Source organism: Melospiza melodia, chromosome 3 (genome assembly GCF_035770615.1).
Source record: "Melospiza melodia melodia isolate bMelMel2 chromosome 3, bMelMel2.pri, whole genome shotgun sequence".
Classification (NCBI taxonomy): Eukaryota; Metazoa; Chordata; class Aves; order Passeriformes; family Passerellidae; genus Melospiza; species Melospiza melodia.
The window spans coordinates 42,959,851-42,980,560 of NC_086196.1; the positions used below are offsets into that span (position 1 = coordinate 42,959,851).

The 20,710-nt window shown below is 40.9% G+C and overlaps 1 protein-coding gene across 5 annotated transcripts; it reads right to left on the bottom strand.

The window, feature by feature from the left end:
• Positions 1–2,526: 2,526 nt before the first annotated feature.
• FBXO30 (F-box protein 30) lies at positions 2,527–19,781 on the bottom strand. Of its 5 annotated transcripts, XM_063151527.1 has the most exons (5): positions 19,194–19,314; positions 18,433–19,078; positions 15,100–15,204; positions 6,283–8,380; positions 2,527–5,441 (listed from the first exon to the last, which is right to left on the bottom strand). In XM_063151527.1, the coding sequence occupies exons 4-5, from the start codon at positions 8,362–8,364 to the stop codon at positions 5,238–5,240; spliced, it is 2,286 nt and encodes a 761-aa protein (XP_063007597.1). In that variant the 5' UTR covers positions 8,365–8,380; positions 15,100–15,204; positions 18,433–19,078; positions 19,194–19,314; the 3' UTR covers positions 2,527–5,237. The 5 variants fall into 5 exon arrangements, with proteins under 5 accessions (XP_063007597.1, XP_063007598.1, XP_063007599.1 ...); XM_063151528.1 differs by lacking the exons at positions 18,433–19,078; positions 19,194–19,314 and adding an exon at positions 19,682–19,775; XM_063151529.1 differs by lacking the exon at positions 18,433–19,078 and having other exon boundaries at positions 19,194–19,308.
• Positions 19,782–20,710: the final 929 nt, after the last annotated feature.

Genomic DNA, 20,710 nt, shown 5'->3' on the forward strand with positions numbered 1-20,710 from the left:
TAAACAGCTGTCACGGTTCATAGCACTGGTACTTTACCTTAACCAAGGTTCAAAGCTCTCTAAGCAGCACACATTTCCTGTTTGCTGCAAAGGCCTCCGGAATCACAGGTGGAACACAACTATATAATTAAAATACTAAAGAGAAAACCATATTCAGAAGATTACACAACACATAACAATCAAACATTAACACTTCTGAACAAAGTCCAGTGCAGGTTCATACCAGGTCATTGATTGTTCATTTGTTAACCAGTCACATAATCAGATTAGTTTTGTCCTGCAGCCTACCCCTGTGCTATGAATACTAATGCCAACCCAACTTTCGTTTCACTAGCACAATTGCCTCCATTTAAATCACAATAAACTTGAGAGTAGCTCTCCTGTTACATACTTGAAAACATAGGTTAGGTTAGAAAAAAAGTAGAAAACATAGATTAGGTGAGAAAAAAGTCAAATGTTAAATGAAAAGAATATAGCAATCTATTTTTTCTGTTCCTTTCTTTAACATCTTGTAAAATTCTTGGCTCAATATGACATTATGATATTATGAAACTGAAACAATTTTGTGAAGTCATTTCATCTTTTCCTACTACTGTTTTCCTGCAGCTTGTTCATTTTATGATTTAGATAAATATCTAAATGTCAGCCCAGTTTAGGATGAAACTAAGAACCAGAACACTGAAATATCCTCAAGGCAAAAATCACATTTTCCTGATCCACTGTACAAATCTAGCCCTAATGAAACTCTAGTTTTCCTGTATTTTGCAGTAAAACTCTGTATGTTTTTTTTTCCTACTACTTGAGGAGGCTGCAAGAAGGCTGTATATCTACTGCTGCATGTATCACAGAATTTAGTCTGTCAAAATGGCAGAGGTGTGGATTTTTGCCATCATAGTGCATCTTATGATGATTAATAATGTTGTCTTGACCACCAGGTTATTAGCAAGCTATACTGAATGAATATATACAGTCTTACTCCTTGCATTTCCTAACACATTTTTGGTCTCTTTTTCTGGCAAATATCAATAAAAACAAAGCAGATGGATCCTCTGTCTCTGAAAGACCTTACTTCTCTATTATTCTTACCAAATACTGCCTCTAACACCACCAGCATGTAGAATCCACATCAAATACATACCTTGCATTCAAGTAGTGAGGACTGCATTCAACTTAACTAATATTTGATTCAGGAATGCAAGTAGTGCTTGGGGACAGTTTACAATTAAAGCACAAGTAGCAGCAGAATAACTCCCGCTATTATGGAAAAACTCATAAATGGCTCCTGAAACACAGCTGCAGTTAGTCAAGTCAAACTCCCAGCATTCTCACACAGTCTCTCAGAAGAGTCTGTATATGCTGGGACTCAATGCCCGAGTTATTCTATCTCTTCATTCAGTTTTCCTCTCCAGTTTGGATTATTGCTTAAATATTCACTACATGCCAGAAAGTCACAGTGTGAGACTCCCATTCTTCAAGCTCTGCTTTACATGCCGTAACTTTTTATTAATCCTATCTGATTACTACTTTTTTCTCAGTGCAGTAAACAAAAAGGTTCTGCTCATCTGAAGATGATCAAAGCCGTCTGAACAGACATTCTGATGAAAGGAATTTAAATCTGATATTACAGCAGGCATTGAACTGTCCACTGAACTTAAATCTCCTTTTAGAAAATTACATGCAGCACAGAAATTTTAGCACAGAAGTTTAGCAGTAGTAATGTCAGAAAAGCAACTTAAAACATACAGGCAAACCCCCTACAATACTTTAAGCATCAAGAAAGTTAAAGAAAAATATTTCCTTACACAGCAGAATATCTAATCCAGTTATGGAGAAAGAAAACCAAAATGTGGTCTGTCTAAAAAGTTAAATAGGCACAAGTTTTTAAGATTCATCTCAGTGCAGTATGGGCACCACTTTTATTTGTAAAGACTATTAATATGCCAGTATTAGCAAATGTCAGGGCAAAACATCATTTTCTGAACAGTCTTCTATTTTAACGATGTTTTATATTTTGCCATTCCATAAGCAGTCTGAAATACAACCATTATCGAAACACCCTAAATTTTGTTTCTGTACTATTCTAACCAACAACTTTCTAGAAGCTTTACTCACAAAATAACACACTGAACAATGTTCTTTGCAAACCAGCAGTACATCACGTTGATCAGATAATCTTTCCACTTTATTCAGAAAAATCAGTTAGAACAAACCTACAAGCTACAATGTGCCTTCGATGTTATGTACTCAAATCGTTAACTATGGAAGGGAATCTATGCTGCATAATAGACCAAAGCAATAGAAATGGGCAGACAATCTGAAAATGAATGACCAATCTTCATACTGAAATGTGTATAAATATTAATAATTTCAAAATTATGCAATGTTTGAATGTTTGCAAATAGTTTCCCGTATGTAACTTTAGTTTTGGAGTACTTACTGGATTCCTATAGGCAGACACTGAGCACCATGCTTGAACACCCAAAGGCTGGGGATGAGCTTTAAAGAAAATACACTCATACTAAAAGAGAAACTCCAAAAGTTTTATTAAGATTTCAACAGACATTGAAAAAAATATTGCATAATGATTGAAAACATAACATCTTAAACAAAGTAGCAATGTGGTATCAAGTAAAAGAAAGACTGGAACAGCTGTCTATATATGCTGTACGGAACATGTACCAGGAAAGGGATATGACATTTTTAAAATTCAAGGGCAAATGTGAACAGGTCACATTTTGATAGACTGACTATACACCATAGATGTTTTACAAACTGCATAGCAGTGTAAAAAAAAAGTTTTATCCTAAGTATACTGTATTTCTGCATTTGGAGCAGTTTACAAGGCAGATATGTTGTTTACAACATTGATATTTTAATAGCTCTGGATTCTCATAAAAAATAAACTAATTTAACAAAAAAGCCTGTATCTACATTTGAAAATAAAAGTGCATGTATTGAGAAATAGTGTTATTTCTTAAAAAGAGTACTTTAAAAGTTCATTTTAATAGATCAACAACTGATGATACTTTAAATGCAGTTCTGCACTGTGCTACAAGCGAGTTCCTCTAACTCCTTTCCATAAGCACCAAGACATGTGCCTGCCTACTGTACTTATCAGGGTTCTGGGGAGTTACAAAGAATGCAGAGTACCAAGACCACCACATTGCTCACTAAAAAAATACCAGTAACCCAAGACAGATGTTTTGAAGTAGATTTAGCCATAAATGCGAGCATTATCTCCTCAACTTTCATGATCCTTCCAGTCACACAACTACTTTTAAACACTGGAGAGCAGCAGCAAGGAGCCATTAGAGCTGAAAGACAAGAACTGATGAAAGTCATCTCCTGCCTTGTACTGAAGAATTTGTGGGTAATGAGCATTTCAAAGTATTCAAGGAACCAGGCTGGGGGTGTAAGAATCCTACCTAAAACCCAGTTGGTATAGTCAGATCTCTACTTGAATCTAGATCCTCCTTTCCAGATAACTGTGGTAACAGCTAAGAATTACTGCAAATGTTGCTAACTTCTGTAGAGGGTTTACTCCTTTCTTCTCTTTACACAACAAAGAAGAGAAGTTGTGGAATGAGAACATGCAGTTTGAAGATCCAGGCAAAACTTCTATTTGAGTTCTTATAATTTCAACTCATGGCACTGTTTTTTGGGGGTTTTTTTCTGAGCACCTGTAGCACTCTGAATAGAAAAAAAGGCAGTGAATGTTTAGCTGGACTGAATCCAGAATGGGAAATGCAGAGATCCCAAAGCTGTGAACTGCAGCCAGATTAGCCATAAACAAGTGTCCTGTACAGAAATTGCAAGTAATAAATTTAGCCATTTTTGTAAACATCATCTCCTTACTAAACTCTTTTTTTTTTTTCCTATAATGGAAATACACACTGTATTTCATTGTTCCGAGCTCTGGTCTGTTTCTGTTTTAGTTTTGTGGCACAGTTGCTAAGTGCAACAGGCTAGAGACACCGACAGTAATACAAACAAGTTGGAAAGTCAGTTCAAGTTATTAAAGTTTTGCTATACCAGGCCATTTTTCATAGCGTGTATTCTCTGTTCGCAAACACTTTGTAAGATCTTTTCTTATGGAAGACAGGGAGCAAATTTGACTTATTGGTTTGACAAATGTGGATTAACACAACATTTCTGATATGCCTTACACAATTAACAAATCATGTCTCATCTTATGAAGATGATACATTTGCTATACACACCAGTAATTTAAAATGCTCCTTATAAAAGTAGCATTTTTATAGACAAATTAACAGAAAAGGAGACAATACATGTCACAATACCACAGAACAAGTAAAGCCCTTTCATTAGCTGCACTATAAATTCATAACTGTTCATCACATACTTTGAATTTCTGACTGCTCAAGCAATTTAACCCTCAGCCAACTGCAGGACAAGGAAAAATTTTCTGAACATTTGACATTTGATATCATTGTAGGTGTGAGAGTAAAAACTAGTATTCCATGGCTTTAGCTCTAAAAGTTTTGCTCCCAGAAGTAAAACAACTTGTTAAGAGTTCAGAAGAAGAAACAGCAATTGTTGACATGTCAAAACAAAGTTGTACTAAAAATTAAGCTGCTGTAAATCTGAGTTCACTTACATCATTCCTAAAAAACCTTTAAAACCTTTCTTTAAAAAAAAAGCTGATCCTAGATCACCTGTTAACTAGGAAGAGCATTAGAACACCAATTTAATGAGAAAAGATGTGCTTAAAAGCTGTGTTTGAGACATCTATTATAAAGTTTTGAATTCTTCCTTATCTTTCAAATATTTGGATTATAATTTGTTAAAAAAAAAAAAAAAAGACCAGACACAGAAGGTACAGGATTTGGAGAGGACTTTTCTCTCACTACAATTCAGTGTTTCCTATCCAAATGTGGATACCATTTAGAGGCCATTTTTGAAATGTTTTCAGTCAACAGCTACATGGGCACCAGTGAATCAGAAAACACACCTTAGGATTTTGTTTTTAAATTACATAAGTTAGATAAAACTACCCTGTCCAGCAAGTTCCGAATTTTTCAAACGTTAAGGCAACTTTCATTACTTTCCAGCTAAACAGTATTATAAAAAATAAATGTCACTTCAAACCTTATATACACAGTGACAGAGTAGATTTAGCTAGAAAGTATCTTTAGTACATTAATAAAGTGTCTCGTAATATTACCGAGGTTATATCAGGTGCTTGAGTGTATGTGCAATTGGAGTGGCTGCAGTGCTTAAAGTACTGGCTTCAAAACAGAGCGCAGCGAGCGTCCCTCCTTGGTGAGCTCTCGCGTCACACACATGCATGGCAGCGGCACGGCCTCCTCTCTCCTCTCCACGGCGTTGTAGCTACACTTCTTCAAGTGGTCAGCCATGCTCACAATGTCAGCAAACTTCCACTCATTCACAGTACAAAAGGCTGTACTGAAGCGCCAGACCTAGGAAATAAACTGCACTTAGGCTCAGAGTGTTTCAAGATACCTGAACTCAGAGCAGCAAATCACATGCTTGTGCTACAGAACTTTCACGTAATGCTGCCAATAACTCATACTAAAAATCAACATGACAAAAATACACTATACAGAACTTAGTACTGTTTGTCCCAGGCTGATTGAGACTCCAAGACAACTCTGAACACTGGGAAGAAACAAAGGCAATATTTTTTGTGTCCATAAAATAGATACAGTCGAAAGATAAATTACAAGGTATTTTAAGACCAGCCACAATAGTTCGTTTCTTATCAACTTGTGCAATTCCAAATGAGTGCTGCAAATATTTTGCAGTTTGGAGAGGGGAGAACAGTAAAAACTACATTACACAAAGGTCATCCAAAGGTTTTAAAGTATTTCAATATTTAAGGCATTCAGTACCAAGGCAATAGATATGATCTCAACAGGCTTGAAAATAGAAATTGCTGTAAACACTACACAGGCAAGGAAAGCAAACTTTTGTAGGCAGCTTTCCCACTTCTATGAAATACTGATCTTAAAGCAAATCAAGAAGTAATCTTTTAACATTTGAAAATATTGGAAAAAAAAAGAAGCTAATTTACTTATATCCAGCAAAAACTATACAGACTCTACTTCTGTTTCTCCAAGTGTGGAGAAGACTGACACAACCCGCAGCAATTTTCACTTTTTCTATACAAAGATCTCTTTCCTGAAAGGTTATTATACCAAAATCCAGTAGTAACAGACATAATGTTAAGAAAAAAAAACAGAAACAGAACCAATATAATACTTTCCCTTTCACCTTCAAAATAAAAAAACAGTAACTTACCTTTTCTTTTACCTGCCAAGAACTTCCTTCTGGGCACTTTCTCTTCTCCCAAAGCAGTATCACCATTCCACGTGCTTGAAGCAAGCTTCCACACACATCTCTCATTAAACGTGACACTCTTGAGAGCTGACATAAACTAAAGCCATCTAGAAAACTAGCAATGTGCTGCAGCACCTCAAAAGGTAGACTACTCAGATGGTCATTGTGTAGTCCAATTAAGCAGCTTTTTGCTGGTTCTACTAATACTGTGGATATACAAGGCTGAACTCCAAATGACCGTAAGTGGCGGTCATGAATAATTTTTGCCCCTTGCGTTGAGGGGCAAAACCTTCGTTGAGAATACGTGCACCCATAATATGCCAAAGGGCACCTCTGCTCCATCCAGCCATTAAGGCCAGCATGAATGTCTCCATGCACATTCTTAAAATGCGACGAAAATTCATTCCTTCTAAACAACTGTCCACAAACAAATGTAAACATTGAACGCTGTTTTGTTTGGTATCTAGCCACATATTCCAGTACCAAATCCAATCCAAGGGTCTGGAATGGACTTGGATTTGAGAGCTGTGGGTTGGCATGATCACATGCAGAAGCTGAAGCTATTTCCCCCACCATTGTATTTGTGGCCAATATAGCAGATGGGAGAGAAAATGTCTGGGTCCCAAAGTCAACGTGATATACATCAACAGCGCGACTTTCCGAAATCCCCCTACCTCCGGGAGAATCTCCTAGGCAAAACAACAGAGCTGCAGTGATTAGATCAATTCCCTGAAGACCCATAGGATCTTCTGTTATCTCCAAATCTGATGTATCAACAGCTTTGTCTTCTTTTGGTGTTGACCAATAATGGTTAACAAGGAATCTGTACGATCGATGCCGTAAAAGTGAAAACGCATCTATGTTTCTCAATCTTTCTTGCTCCACTTGTCTCTCCAATATTTCTTCTTCATTAGCATTATGGGGAAGTAGCACATGATTAGCATTGCCATTAACTAAGTGATCAGCTGGTATTACTTCAACTTGTGCTGTTACAGGGCAGGAGCTGCAAGACTCTAATGCTTCATCATCGTGAGATGCAGTACATTCACCATTTGCTACACTGGACGGTTTTGAGTTAGATACACCAAGATCTTCACTGTGGTCCAACACCTTTGAACATTCATTTTCTACATTTTCTACATGAAAACCATTACACAAAAGTGAGGAGTTACTGAGGTTTAGATTTAAATCATGGTTTTGCACTACATCATAACAAATATCACAAGAACCATTTTGTTCCATTTGTGAATTTTGACTCAGGCTATCAAAGTTAATTCCCCCAACTGCTCCTACATTATCTTCATCTGGATTTTCAGAGTCAGACTTCTTATCCTGAATAATGCCACTAGAAGCTTGTTCTTTAATCTTGGGATCTTCTTTCATTTCATGTGGTGAAATGCAGAGGTTTGAACTTAACATGCCAATGTCCCTTGTAGCAGTGTTCAGGATATCCAGAGCAGCAGCTAAACTTCTCGTTGTTTCTACAGTAGCTTGATAAAGTGCACCATAGGACTCTTCATCTACAGGCATCAAACCGTTGGTATGCACTGTATCAGGGGCACTTGATTTGACAGAGGTTTGCTCTCTGGATTCTGTTATTTGATCACCTGCTTTTGACATCATAGTTGCTACTTTAAGTGATTCTAATAACATGCGCTGGTCTTGAAGAGCTAAAGCCATATCTAGCTGCTCCACTTCATCGACATCTTTACTCAGGTTTTCGTAAGATTTTCGGTCAGCGTAGCTGACTGGCCATCTATTCCACTCCATGGTACAACACACTACGCTTGCAGGACAAACTTCTAGATGATCAGCAATTTTGTTTCGGGCTACTATGAAGGGACATCCAAAGCCACTATTCAAACAAGGCACTCTTTCAAGTGGACATAGCATGCGATGTTCCTCAGCTTTGCATGAGTGAAAAACTGCCCCACAAACCAAGGGGCAGCCAATGAGATCACAGGAAATGCCCGGCTCTGGTCTGGTCATACAACGACGGCTGACGCAGTTCACACAGTGTAAGTGCTGCTGATGTTCCTCCATGACTGTAAATCCAATTCTGAGGAAAGAGAAAGGAGACAACAGCACAGAATGTTAACTCAATATTAATATTTACAAGCTGCTATTTGCAGTTTTGCATGCTTGATCAGTAGACATTTTAAGAAAACGAGTATATAACACCTTATTTCAAAGAACTGGTGCTTAAAAGTCAAGCTGAAAATTAAAAATAGATGTTTGTATCAGAGCCCAGAACATAGTCTATGCATTTATTTACCAGGTCTAATATATGCAACTTCAGTAAAGATGTTGTGTAATCCTTCACTGTGGAGCAGCCCCTTTTCCCCACTCATTGGAAAAAGATCATTCCATGAGAAACAAAGCATGACCTTTGACTATATAGCCAACAACAATTATAAATTATACAATTGCACAGAGTACAGAGACAAAATAAAGGAAACCAGATGTCCAATTCTCTAAATTAAACAGAGGCAACCTGTTCCCCAGGCTGCCTGCTACCACCTAAGCCACTGACACTCTCTTCTTGCAATTCTGTTTAACGCAATCTGCAGCCTTCAGCAAGCATCTCAATTCCATGCCATGTCCCATTCTCTCCCCACTCCCTGCTTCTGACAGACTGCAGTCCTTTACAACAGTTCTTCACTCTTTTTCTTCATCTAAAGCCTATAGCCCCTCCCTTTATTTTCTACAGTAGTTGTTGTACAAGGGTAGCAAATAATACTACATAATTACACTACATATTTAATAAGTCCTTTTATTTCACTGCAAACATTTATATAAAACTTTAGTTGCCTACATGGTCCTATCTATATGTCCACTTCAACCCAAAAAAGGTAATTTTTAATGCATCCCATGGCCACCCTGATTATAATACTGGCAATTCAAAGTGTCAGGATATCAACAACTCTGCATAACAAGGCCAAACAGCAATAAAAACCAAAATACATATACATCCATGGTGCAATCTACAACAACACACTGACACCAACAAAAAATTCAATTCTTTGTTGTAGAAAAATAGACAAAAAACAAAGAAAAAAAATAAGAGTAAACTTTGTGTCTTTGTTTCATACTTTGAGAAAGTCTGGAACTGCTCTCCCACTGGAGTGCAGGCCCACACAAGTTACCAAGCTCTTCCCTATGCTCTTACAAACTCCCTCTCAGAAGTGGTATCAGTAGGGATTAAAGTTCAGAGGTATCAGTGAATGATTTGTACATAGCCAAATCTCAAAAATACATTGTTGATTCCATCTTTTCCTTACTCCTCTCCCTCTAGCAATTTTCTTGGGAAATAAAATACTCAAAGAATTTAAGATTAATAAAAATGGTTCCTTATTCTGCTAACAAGTGCTCTCATGCATTGTCTTTAGACTAAACACTTCAGGTTTAATGCATTAAACCTTCCTAAATTACAATTACTCTAAACTATAAAAGGAAAACTGCTTCCGTGGAAACTGAAGTCAAAAGGAAACAAAAGTGCCTTTTAGACACTCCACCTTAAATAATTTAAAGCATTTAAACAGAAATATATGTGACACCTCACTCACTTGTATTCTTTTATAATGCTTTGAAATTCATGCCAACTTTAAGTAGCAATCAGTCCTCAACCCCCCATGCTTCGTAATTTGGATAACTTAAATATTTTAGCCACCCACTCTCCTGAGCACTTTTAACAAAAAGGCATATGTGTTACACTTAGCAGGCAAAACACAGCTGAATTTCCCCCACCATACCTTAGCATTTATATACTTAGTAACATAAGTTTCAAATAAATTGTCAAGCGTATCAGTCACTGGACTCAGTCACTGACTTGTTCAACATTTTTGCAAACATCTCCTGCACACAACCTGCTTTTGACTTGCAAATTAAATCAGATAGCACCTACTACAAAGAGATTAAAAACATGCTCAGTAAAGAATGAAAAAATTGACTTCTCCAAAGATAATTTTAGTTCTTCCAGCAAAGCCCTCTCTGAGTAATTCTTGCCAAATACCGTGGCCTGTTGCTAGACCCAAGAAAATCTCAGAAATTTCCATCAATACTGAAACCAAACAACTTCTCCTCAAGTCAACAGGTGAACAGAGATCAAAAGGAAGCTCTCAGGTTATGTGTGTATTTTAAAGTGAGTAAGAAAAAATGGAAATAGCACTGAAAAAGACAATTCCTAGTTTATAATGCCAGGGCCTTTAGAGAGCCCAGCCCCTACTTCATCTATTCTAAACAGGGTCCTGCTCCCACAAAGCAACAGCCTGCTCACTTCAAGCTGGCCAGAAGTGAGCCCCTGGGAGAGCAGCATGTGGGTGTGTTCAGGGCAGGAGTACCAATGACTCTTAGGATGGGACAGTGCTAACTGGGCTCAGCTGCACAGGTCTCACCTGCCCGTGAGGGCAGCCGAGATGATCCCTGCCTCACTGTGGGGGCTATGGATGCTCTCACCCTACTGAGCAGCTTCACCATCCACTTGACAGCGCCCCAGGTGAAAAGAGGGCACTCATGTCATGAGCTGCCAATGCCCTTTCCCACAGGGTGGAAAAGCTGGGTACAGTGTGACAGCAGCCCAGGGGCAGCGCTGTCAAGACTCACAGGACACCCACAGGAGCAGGAATGTTCCCCCACAGCAGCGAGGGGCTGCCCTGGGTGCTGCTGCCGCATGGCTCCATGCTGGGCACATCCTGGCTCCATGCTGGGCACATCCTGGCGTGTGGGGCAGGGGAGGACACACGTCCTTTCCAGAGCCTCAGGGCTGCCTGCAGCCCATTCCATACTGACTGTGACACTTCAGTGGGAATTTCACATCAGCACCATCAGATCATGTCAGGATGTGTTGCATGACAGCAATCTGGGCCAAAATGTTATGGATTTTGGGCAAGGCAGATGAGCCACCTCCACTCAACCCAGAGAGGGGACATACATGAATTATGTTGGAAAAACAGCACACACTGCAAAGCCAGCACTATTGGCTTCTAGGCCAAAGCTGGCCCACATGCAGCAGCTCAGAACAGTCAAACTGAGCTCATGTTTGCCTGCACCGTTTCTGGAGACATACCCTAAATTAGTCAACCATCATTAAATAGTATCTTTAAATAGCCTGAGCTTACACAGAACATTCTATTAAGACAGTAAAACATCCTCCTCCCCAGCACACTATCTTGGTCTTCACAAGTTGGATTGTGAAATTTGAGTTGCACAATGATACAGGCTTTTCTCAGGCTCCTGAACTCCTTTCACTCATAAGCTAATATTCATCAAAACTTAATTATTTCATATAAGCAAATGACCTTTCAAAGGAAGAAGGAAACAAAATCTGGTGAAAACATCAAATATCACTAACAGACAGTGTGTGAAAGCCAAAGCTGACACTAAAATCCCAACTCTTATCAACAGCTAGATGCTAATTTGTTCTATTACAGATGCTTCAGATTGGTTTTATCAAGAAACAGTTATGCACAAAATCGATTAAATAGCTGAAGTAACTTATTCTCTCAGTTTTTATAAATCAGAATTTTACTGGTCACCAAGAAGCTTGATATTAATTATAATTTATCTTAAAATTCAAATCCTTTGGCTCATTTTCTAAACATATAATTTAAAATATCTTCAGACATCAGTAAACCATCAGAACATTTGCTAAAATTCTGCGTTCTGCTTACAAGCCTTAACTCCTCAGTACCTCCTGCAAAACTTCAATTTAGTCAGAATGCTGTATTTTATTTGTAAGTCACTACAAAGTCTCTTTAAATATATTAGATGTCCTTTTATGCATTTTTAATTTTAATACTTGAGCTTCAAACTCAACAGCTGTTTTGGGCAGTCATGAGTTCCTGGACTGCTTGAACTACTTTAGGCTTCTGATATAATTCAATTCTTAAATTGCAAATTAAGTCCAAGGGAAAAAAACAAATAACCCTATCAAACTGGTAAAATAAATAGATAAGACCTCAAGAATTAGCACACTGATTAATCAACAAATGGCCATGACTCACTCTATTTTGTAAGCTAACTTTGTAAATCGCAGAACTTAGCACCTCTTTCATTCATAGATTAGGAGTATTCACGTATGAATAATTTCCTATTAAAGAACCAGGACCAATATATCATTAGTAATATACTGAGAACAAGAACCACCCTCTTCCCAAATACTGCTTTGTAAAGAAAAGAACTGTTGGGTAAAGGGGAGATAAAGAAAATTCTTGCTGGAGGTAACAAGTCCTTTTATTTCCTCTAATACAGCAAATTGAAAGGGCTAACAAAGAATGTCATTGCTGACATAAAAAAAATACCTGTTGTTAAAACACCAATAATATTGACAGAGTTTATATCCCACTGTGTTCCTTGTCACAATATGGTCAGAAGACAGTGTCAGATCAATGACTATAGCAAGAACGAACAGCTGTCCTTTTCCAATAGTGTAGTGTCAGCAACCAGCTTCAGTTCCTTCAGTTCAGGGTGCTGAAGTACATACACTTGACTGTTACTAGCAGAGAAACCTAAAAATACATCCCGTTCCAGTGAGGTGACCACTGCTCTCAGAATTTGTGCCATCACTTGATGTTATTGTACATACTATACAGTCAGCTGACTAAATCAGCCAGAACATGCTTTGAAAATCTGTCATAATTAAAAGGATTAAAATTCCAGCTGCTACAGCCACGTGATTTCCAGTTGCTGTTGAAACACAAACATTAAAATAGCATAATAAGGGTTTCAGACACGCACAATGCTTCAGCTGCAAGTGTGAGCTCTTACTTTCTTCTATACCACAAAAAATGTACTTAGCAGTATCAAGCCCAAAGCCTGCTTGCTCACTCACTCCTATATGAATACTTTGGGGCCAATAAGACAGGAAATCACAGCAACCATTACTGCTATTGGAGCCCTCCATTACACAGCCCCCTATTATTCATCAAACCTATAAAGCTCAACTACCTTTAAGATTCTTCTATCAGATTCAACTGAATAGATCAACAGGTTCTTAAATTACTGCTTCAAGGAAGTAGAAGACTAGAGACACACAAGCTGTACTACAGGTTTAAACTCCCAGGAGCATCCAAATCCACCCACAAGCAAATACATGCAAACCATACTAAAAAATTCCCTTTTGTTTTGGACACTGCAGAATAATGCCTTAAGTTTTAGCTTTTATATTTTTCACATCCTGTACTGCATTAGTGTATAACTCTGAACTCCACACAAAGTGTTAGTTAGTCCTCATCACAGTTTGGCCTGACAAAACAATCCTCCCAGGCCTGAGAACCAAGGTGATCATAACAGCCTCAGGCCAAAAAGTATAAACAAAAGTAAATTGTAGGGGAGCAAACTAGGGGAGTGTGACTTCATTACATGAAGCTGCAATTGGACAATTAACCCCTGATATGGAAATAGACTACACTTGTATCTGCCCAAAAAACTCAGGACCATCATCCATCTTGGGTATAGCCTCTGTGAGGCTCCTGCACTGTCCAAGGTGTATCTGTTAAAGGCCTTTGACAAATGCTCACTTTATTCTCTAACTCTGTCTAGCCTCTGTTCAAGCTAGCTAGTCCAAGGCATCAGAAGAGACAGCTGTATATCTTCCATCATTTTCCCAGGTTTCTGTTAGGAGCTTCTCTTTCAGATGCCAAACTTAAATTCTCAACCTTACACAATACTAATTACCACCCCCTACCCCTAAGTTCATCAGGACAACCCTGATTTCTGTTACAAAAAGGTAGACCAGGGAAGCTAAAACCATATTCAAAACAGTTGGATGGATGAGTGTTCATTGCATCCTCAAACATAAATTCATCCACAACAAAGACAAGAACATCTTCCCTGGCTGGTAGTGACTGCACATACTGAACATACTAGAACAAGTTTACATTAATTTATTGTTAATCACTGAAAACATGAAAAGAGCTCCTATTACTAAGCCCAAACTACTACGTAAGCAGGACGCTACTTCAACCATTACCATCATAGTCTACAGCTATTATTATGTATTACACAAAAGAGACAGAAAAAGGTTACACTAAAATAGAAAAAGGTTACACTAAAACATGGCTTTTTACTGCAAGAAAAAAAACCCTTGGGGAAACACATACTTCTGGAAAGATTCTAGTTCTCTCAGTGGTCTAACATCGAAGGAATATATACACTATCTGCTTTTTTAAGCATAAATCAAAGTTACCTATCCACCTCACAAACAAACCAGACCAAAAAAGGGAAATCTGTAACTACAGCAGAAACAATGAGCACTATAGAATTATAGGGAATTGCAACCTTTTTTATGCCAACCTTATAAAGAAGACTTTTCCCTGTCTGCCCCTGCCCCAAATATCCTTTCTTCCTAGTGGCAAACCATCTTCCTACCATTCAGAGAATACAGTGCAATTATTTCCTCACAAACCGTTGCAGCAAAAAAAAAAATAAAATAAATTCAAGGGGAAAAGAGACGCTTTGACTGAAGCGGACTCTCCACTGATGCCCTCTTTGTCTGGCTTTGTTACATTTTGGAACAGAATCTCTGATGAAACGACAGAACACTTTCTTCTATTGTTGTTAAACTCAGTTAAAAGAGTGCTAAAAATCAAAAGCCAAACTACTAGGCTTTTCTTTAGAGTACTTTTGTGACAGATCTGCCATGCATTCTTGCTTCCCTGACAGATTTCCCTGAGAAGAAACCCAAAGAGCACAATGTGCCTTGGGGCACACACGGACACAGGACAACTGCACGAGGAACAGCTACACTTGCTGCATGGCTCAGGCACAAAAGCACTCTACCTGTTGAGATGGTGACAGGGCAGAATCAGCTACAGAGCCAGTAGATTTCATGTGTAAAGCACTTCTGAACTTGAACACAGAGTGACTCCTCGATTGCTGCAGATTCTGCAAGAAATGAGATCAGAAGTAAGGTTTCATTTCAGATGTAGACATTACTTTATGTACGTGCAATCCCCTGAAAAGGTATGCACTTACACTGTCTGGGGCTACAAACACTGAAATTTTTTGTAGATTTTATGGGAATATAAACAAATTTTTAATAGACTTCCCAAGTACAACCTAAGTTCTGTCATTTTAGCTTACTGCTAGCTGTTAGTCACACTGGATGGTTACCTAATTATATTTAAGGCTGTAAGACATTATTAAAAGTTATTATTCTGAGCTACTGCACTTAATTCACTGCTCTGACCATTTCAGGAAAAAAACCCCTAAACTCATAGGAAAGAATGCAATAGCTAGAGAACTAAAAGAAATAAATAAAGTTAGATTCTTTTACAAACTGCATTTTAGTCTAGTTAAAATTTGTCCATCTTCAGTCTTCATACACGGGAACTTATTGAGCAAGTTGCTTACTATTAAAAAGCTTTTTACTGTAACAAGATGCTTCTTCCACTGCTTCATTCCCAAGGATTACCACTAAAACTTGAGAGAGGTGAAACGGAGGGGATATGCCCAAAGGAACAATGATATTCTTATCCCAATACCAACTTGCAAATCCTCCAGAAAAGCAGGAAAGAAAATAAGCCATTTCTCAGTAACCAGAAACAGAACTCCTGGAAAAAATAATGCATTCTGTATTACAGTAGGTAGTTTGAACCATCCAAAAGAAACCAAAAATAAATCCTTCTTACGTAAGATTTTAATTCATACATGCTGCTGCCGAAGGATTCCTGACCTCTGCATACTTAGAGAAATCAGGCCAAACATCTCATTAATATATTGTTTCAGGTCTTACTACACAAGTTTAACCAGGTCCCATAGCAAAATGACAAAACAACTCTAAGTAAATAGACTACGAAAGCAAGTTTTCTCCAACATCCTACGCTGAAGTGCAATATCATGTATTCTGTCCACATTATGTTTCCTGTTAAAAATATACCCTTGGTAGTAGACAATGGCCTGGCTAATATGTAGCAAAACAAACAGTACACAAAAAATTTAACAGACATACTCACAAGGATACCTTATCAGATTACAATGAAGTAGATATGATGGGAGTTTTTTCAAAATATTTTGAGACAATTTGAAGTAAAACAAAAATATTCAATATTATAAGACAAAGTTTTGCCAACTTTATTCTATTTTCAGGTATTTCTTATCAAATGAAAGACACTTTTTTCAACAACTGTCAGGCTTTTCCCCCTTCCAAGCTGCTTGGTTTTAAAACCAACAAAACAGTAAAAAAAAAAAAAGATAGTTCTAAATAAAAACATTTTCTAAACTAAAGCTCACCTATCTCAAACATGATCACAGAAAGCTGGGAATATATCTCATAGTCAGCATGTTGTACCAGCTCTTTCAATATGTTTCTAACATGAATGAAGAACTGGAAAACACAAACATCTTCACTACAAGTTCGTACAGGGTTTTAGGACATCTGATTATTCATCAATTTGTTATCTCTAATATCCTTTAGACCACCTTTTCCAAATGTCAACAGGCTTGATGCTATTTCTTTTTGCCTAAGGACTCCAGCTGAACGATCCTATCCAAACACATTCCTTATCTGGTGACAACAGTGACTCAGACAAAACAAGGTTTTGTAAGAGCATTAAAGCTTTGCCAATAAAGCACACTCCTATAAAGATCCTCTTTGCAATGAATCTATCAACAAATTTCTCGGTCAAACAGGACTTTTGGAAAACTACAGTTTGTACTAGAGATGTTTCTAAATAGACAAATAAAAGACTGAACTTCAACAAAACACCACCCATCTTCCAGCACCTCTGCAGCAAAGCCTGAACCAAGTATCACACTCAGCCTGAACCACTACCTAAAGTTTGACATGAACAGCTGTAACTACATCACTCAGAAGCTCACCTCACCATGCCTCTCATTCTCAAGTCTTAAGTTTAGACCTATCATTTTTTCATTGTGATCTCACATTGAGAGCTCAGATCAATGCTGGACATTTGGTAAGAAAGAGCACAATCTACTCAACCGGATATCGTATTGACTGTAGGGGTTTGCAGGCTCCTGAAGCTTCAAATAGCATTAAAAGATTACTGAAAGATTATAGTAAGACACCAAGTGTTGCACCAGAAACTTTTAAAAACAGTAGCTTGCAAAGTAAGTCAGAATATAGAGCTCCCCTGCCATTTTAACTCTCTTGGCCTGTTTCAGAGCAGTTTATATTACAAGACTTTTCAGTCTTTTTCCTTCATACAATATTGAGACTAGAGAGTGCCCTGACACTTAGGACAGCTTACACAGATTTCTCAGTAACCATCAATAATGCAAATATTCGTTTCTTTGTGGTCTGTTCAGGAATACTTAACACCCCTTATACAATCTAACCATCTCACCAATAGATACATTATCTTTATTCTCATTATGCAGATACGGAAACTGAAGGGAAACTGTCACCAGTACAATGATGACTATACATCATTCCCTACTCCCATCTTTATTCCACTGGATCTCATTGCCAGAGGCAAACAGCATATGCCTCCTTTTAGACAGAGCCCACCAAAGCAATAGGTCTATGGATATGAGGAAAATTTTGCTCCTTTTAGCTCAAATGGACTGAAGGCAAACCAGGGGTTTCTTACACAGCTGAAACCTGCAGCAGCCACAGGAATTCATTTGAAGACTAATAACCATATGCTTTCTTCTTCACAAAGTTGAGGACTACACCCTCTGCTGTAGACACTCCTCACGACCTAAAAACCTGGCTGTACAAAAAGAAGCAGAAATCTTGTCCAGAAGTTTTCCAACCAGATATTGCTTGTTAAACACAGCACTTATTTTGCCCATCAGACTTCTAACTTTGAAGTAGGAAGCAAGGGAAATATAACCCAAATTTAAGAAGTTAATTGTGTAAATGCAGAATTTAGTGCAAAAAGAAAGAATATTTAGGCAGCAGAGTAAAACCACTGTTTTTGCATAGCTTTTGCCCATTCTGCTGGGATTCTCCAACTTTGGAAGCAAATGAGAGAAGAGACCCCACAGAAAGTCTCAGCTTGCAATACAATCCCAATTCACTTTCTCTAATCTACTTCTTCTCTTGACAAAACTTGACCACTATGGAGAAAGTCCACATAGATATTTACATGCCTACAGAGTAAAGCTGCCAGTGCATTTTTCAGTATTCCAGGTACTCGACTTGCTTACCAACAAAGTTCTTCTAATATTTTCTGTACTTCTGGGAGAAGGGAGCAGGGAAGAAGGCCGCAGATAACTGACATCCTCCTCAAACCGGATGCACGCACCTGAACCCCCCAAACCACAGCACCAGTGAAGGTGTAGCACACCAAGGTGAAGCAGAAGGCAGCAGGTTTCCAGGTGAAGGACTTAACCATCCACACCAATTCTAGGGAAAGCAGAGGAGATGTCTCGCCTAAAGTGCTAGCACAAGCAAGGTGAGGCTGTTACTTCAGGGGCACTGGGTTTGGACTAGTATGTTAACAAACACTTCTCTGGCATTATTAACAACACAATCAGGGAAAGGGAAACAAGGATTATGAAAAGCTCCTCAACCAAATCCGAGTAGAGTTTTACAGAACAAAAGAAAGCCACCTCTCCAGCCCACGGGTTATTTCCCTTGAGAATTTGGAAGACCTGCTGGGAACAACAGCGACGCTGGAACTTTTGGAAGTGAGGCCACACAACCGTTCCAAGACGCGAGCCGTTCAACAAGCCGCTGTCATCTCCCTGTATGCTTCTGATGGCCGACCCGCGGGGTTACAGGAGTACAAGCACACAGCCCTCGTTACCTTCTTCAAGGAGGGAAACAAAGGCTCCACCGCACGTCAAAAAACTGCCATTAAAAAAGGGACCGAGAGAAGAGAGAAAACACCACCTCTTGCACGGTCTGAGCACATCTACTCGAAATAACACACACACGGGGGATTAGAGAGAGATTTCAGCAATACCTCTGCACTATTTGCTCTCTTCTCCCTCCTTTCACGCCGAAAGGCGACTCTCGGACTGCGGTCTCACAGCCCCAGGCAGACCCCGGCCCTACGCCCTTCCCACGTGCAATCGCGACACCCCGACAGCGCTGGCAGCGCGGCGGGGTCAGAGGGAGCGGCCGCGGCACAGCTCGGTCCGCCGCCACCCGCGGGCCCGGCGGCAGCGGCACCCGGCGCGGCCCGGCCGGCACACAGCCGGCGCTGCGGGCCCGCGGGGCAGGGGGGCGCGAGGAGGAGGCGACGCCGGCGGAGCCGCACACGGAGCCCCTCGCGGCCTCTGCCAACGGCAACCTGTCAGGGCTGGCGCCGGGGAGGCGCCCCCGGGCGCTCGGGCCCCCGCCGGGCCGCCATTTGTTTACCGCCCGGCTGCCGGGCAGCGGGCGCGGCCCCAGGCGGGCGCAGGGCCCGGCTCTCCCCGCCACTCGCGGACAGCAGCGGCGGCGGCTCACCCGTCCCCGTCGCTCCGCAGGCAGGCGAGCAGGCGCGGGAGCCTGCGTTGCGCCTCGCGCTTTCCCCCCGCCGGGCTCCGGCCGCCGCCGCACTCGGTCCGCTTCTCTTCTCTTCTTCTCGCTTCGCTTCGCTCCGCCTCTCCCGGCCCGGCCTCGCCGCCCGCGGGGCTCCCGGCGCGGCCCCGCTCCGGCCGCGCCCCCGCCGGCCGCGCGCGCGCGTGCTAGGGACAGGGACAGGGAGCGCGCGGGGTGGGGCGGGGCCGCCGGGGGGCGGGGCCGAAGCCCGGGAGCGCGCGGGCGCCGGCGCAGCCCCGTTCGCCCTCGGCGGAGGGGGCGGGGCGCCCGGATGCCGCGCGCTCTCCCCTCTTCCCCCCGCGCGCGTGCGCGGTGGCGGCCGCGGTCGGGAGCGGCGTGAGGAGCCGGGAGCGCGCCGCCGCCCCGGGGCTGTGGGTCTGGCCCGGCCCGGCCCGGCCCGGCGGGACCCCCTGCCCTGCCCCTGGGGTCACTGCCCCGGCAGCGCTCCCGAGCCCTCCTGTGCAGGCGGTGGCGCAGGCTGAGGGCACGGTGAGCACGGCTGCTGCCTTGAGTCCAGACAGCCCCGTTCCGCTCTCTTGGGGCCAAATCACCAGCCTTGGTTCCAGCGTAGACCCACCACCACCACCACCATCACCACCACAATCCATCCCGTTAACCAAAGTCACCTTTTCGGGGCCTCTACCGGCACTGGGCCTTGCTAAAGCTGTCGCCTCAACAAAAACTTTCCTGGCAGCCATCAGTAGCACTGCAGTATGCCTTTCGGTGTTAACGACAATGCTTCTCTAACACCTTTCTTGGAGTGTGTTAGACTTCTGGTCCAGATCTTTTTTCCCAGAAACTTGGCCGTGCACCCACAGGTGCTGATTAGTGAGCCTTCCTTGGCAGGTGCTGCCCTTCGGCCTATGGAAGCCTGTCCTTTAAGAGGCTGTAGCTAGGTACGAATTATACAGGGTGTTACTCTGTTCTTACTCCTCTTATGCATGCCGTGTTTTA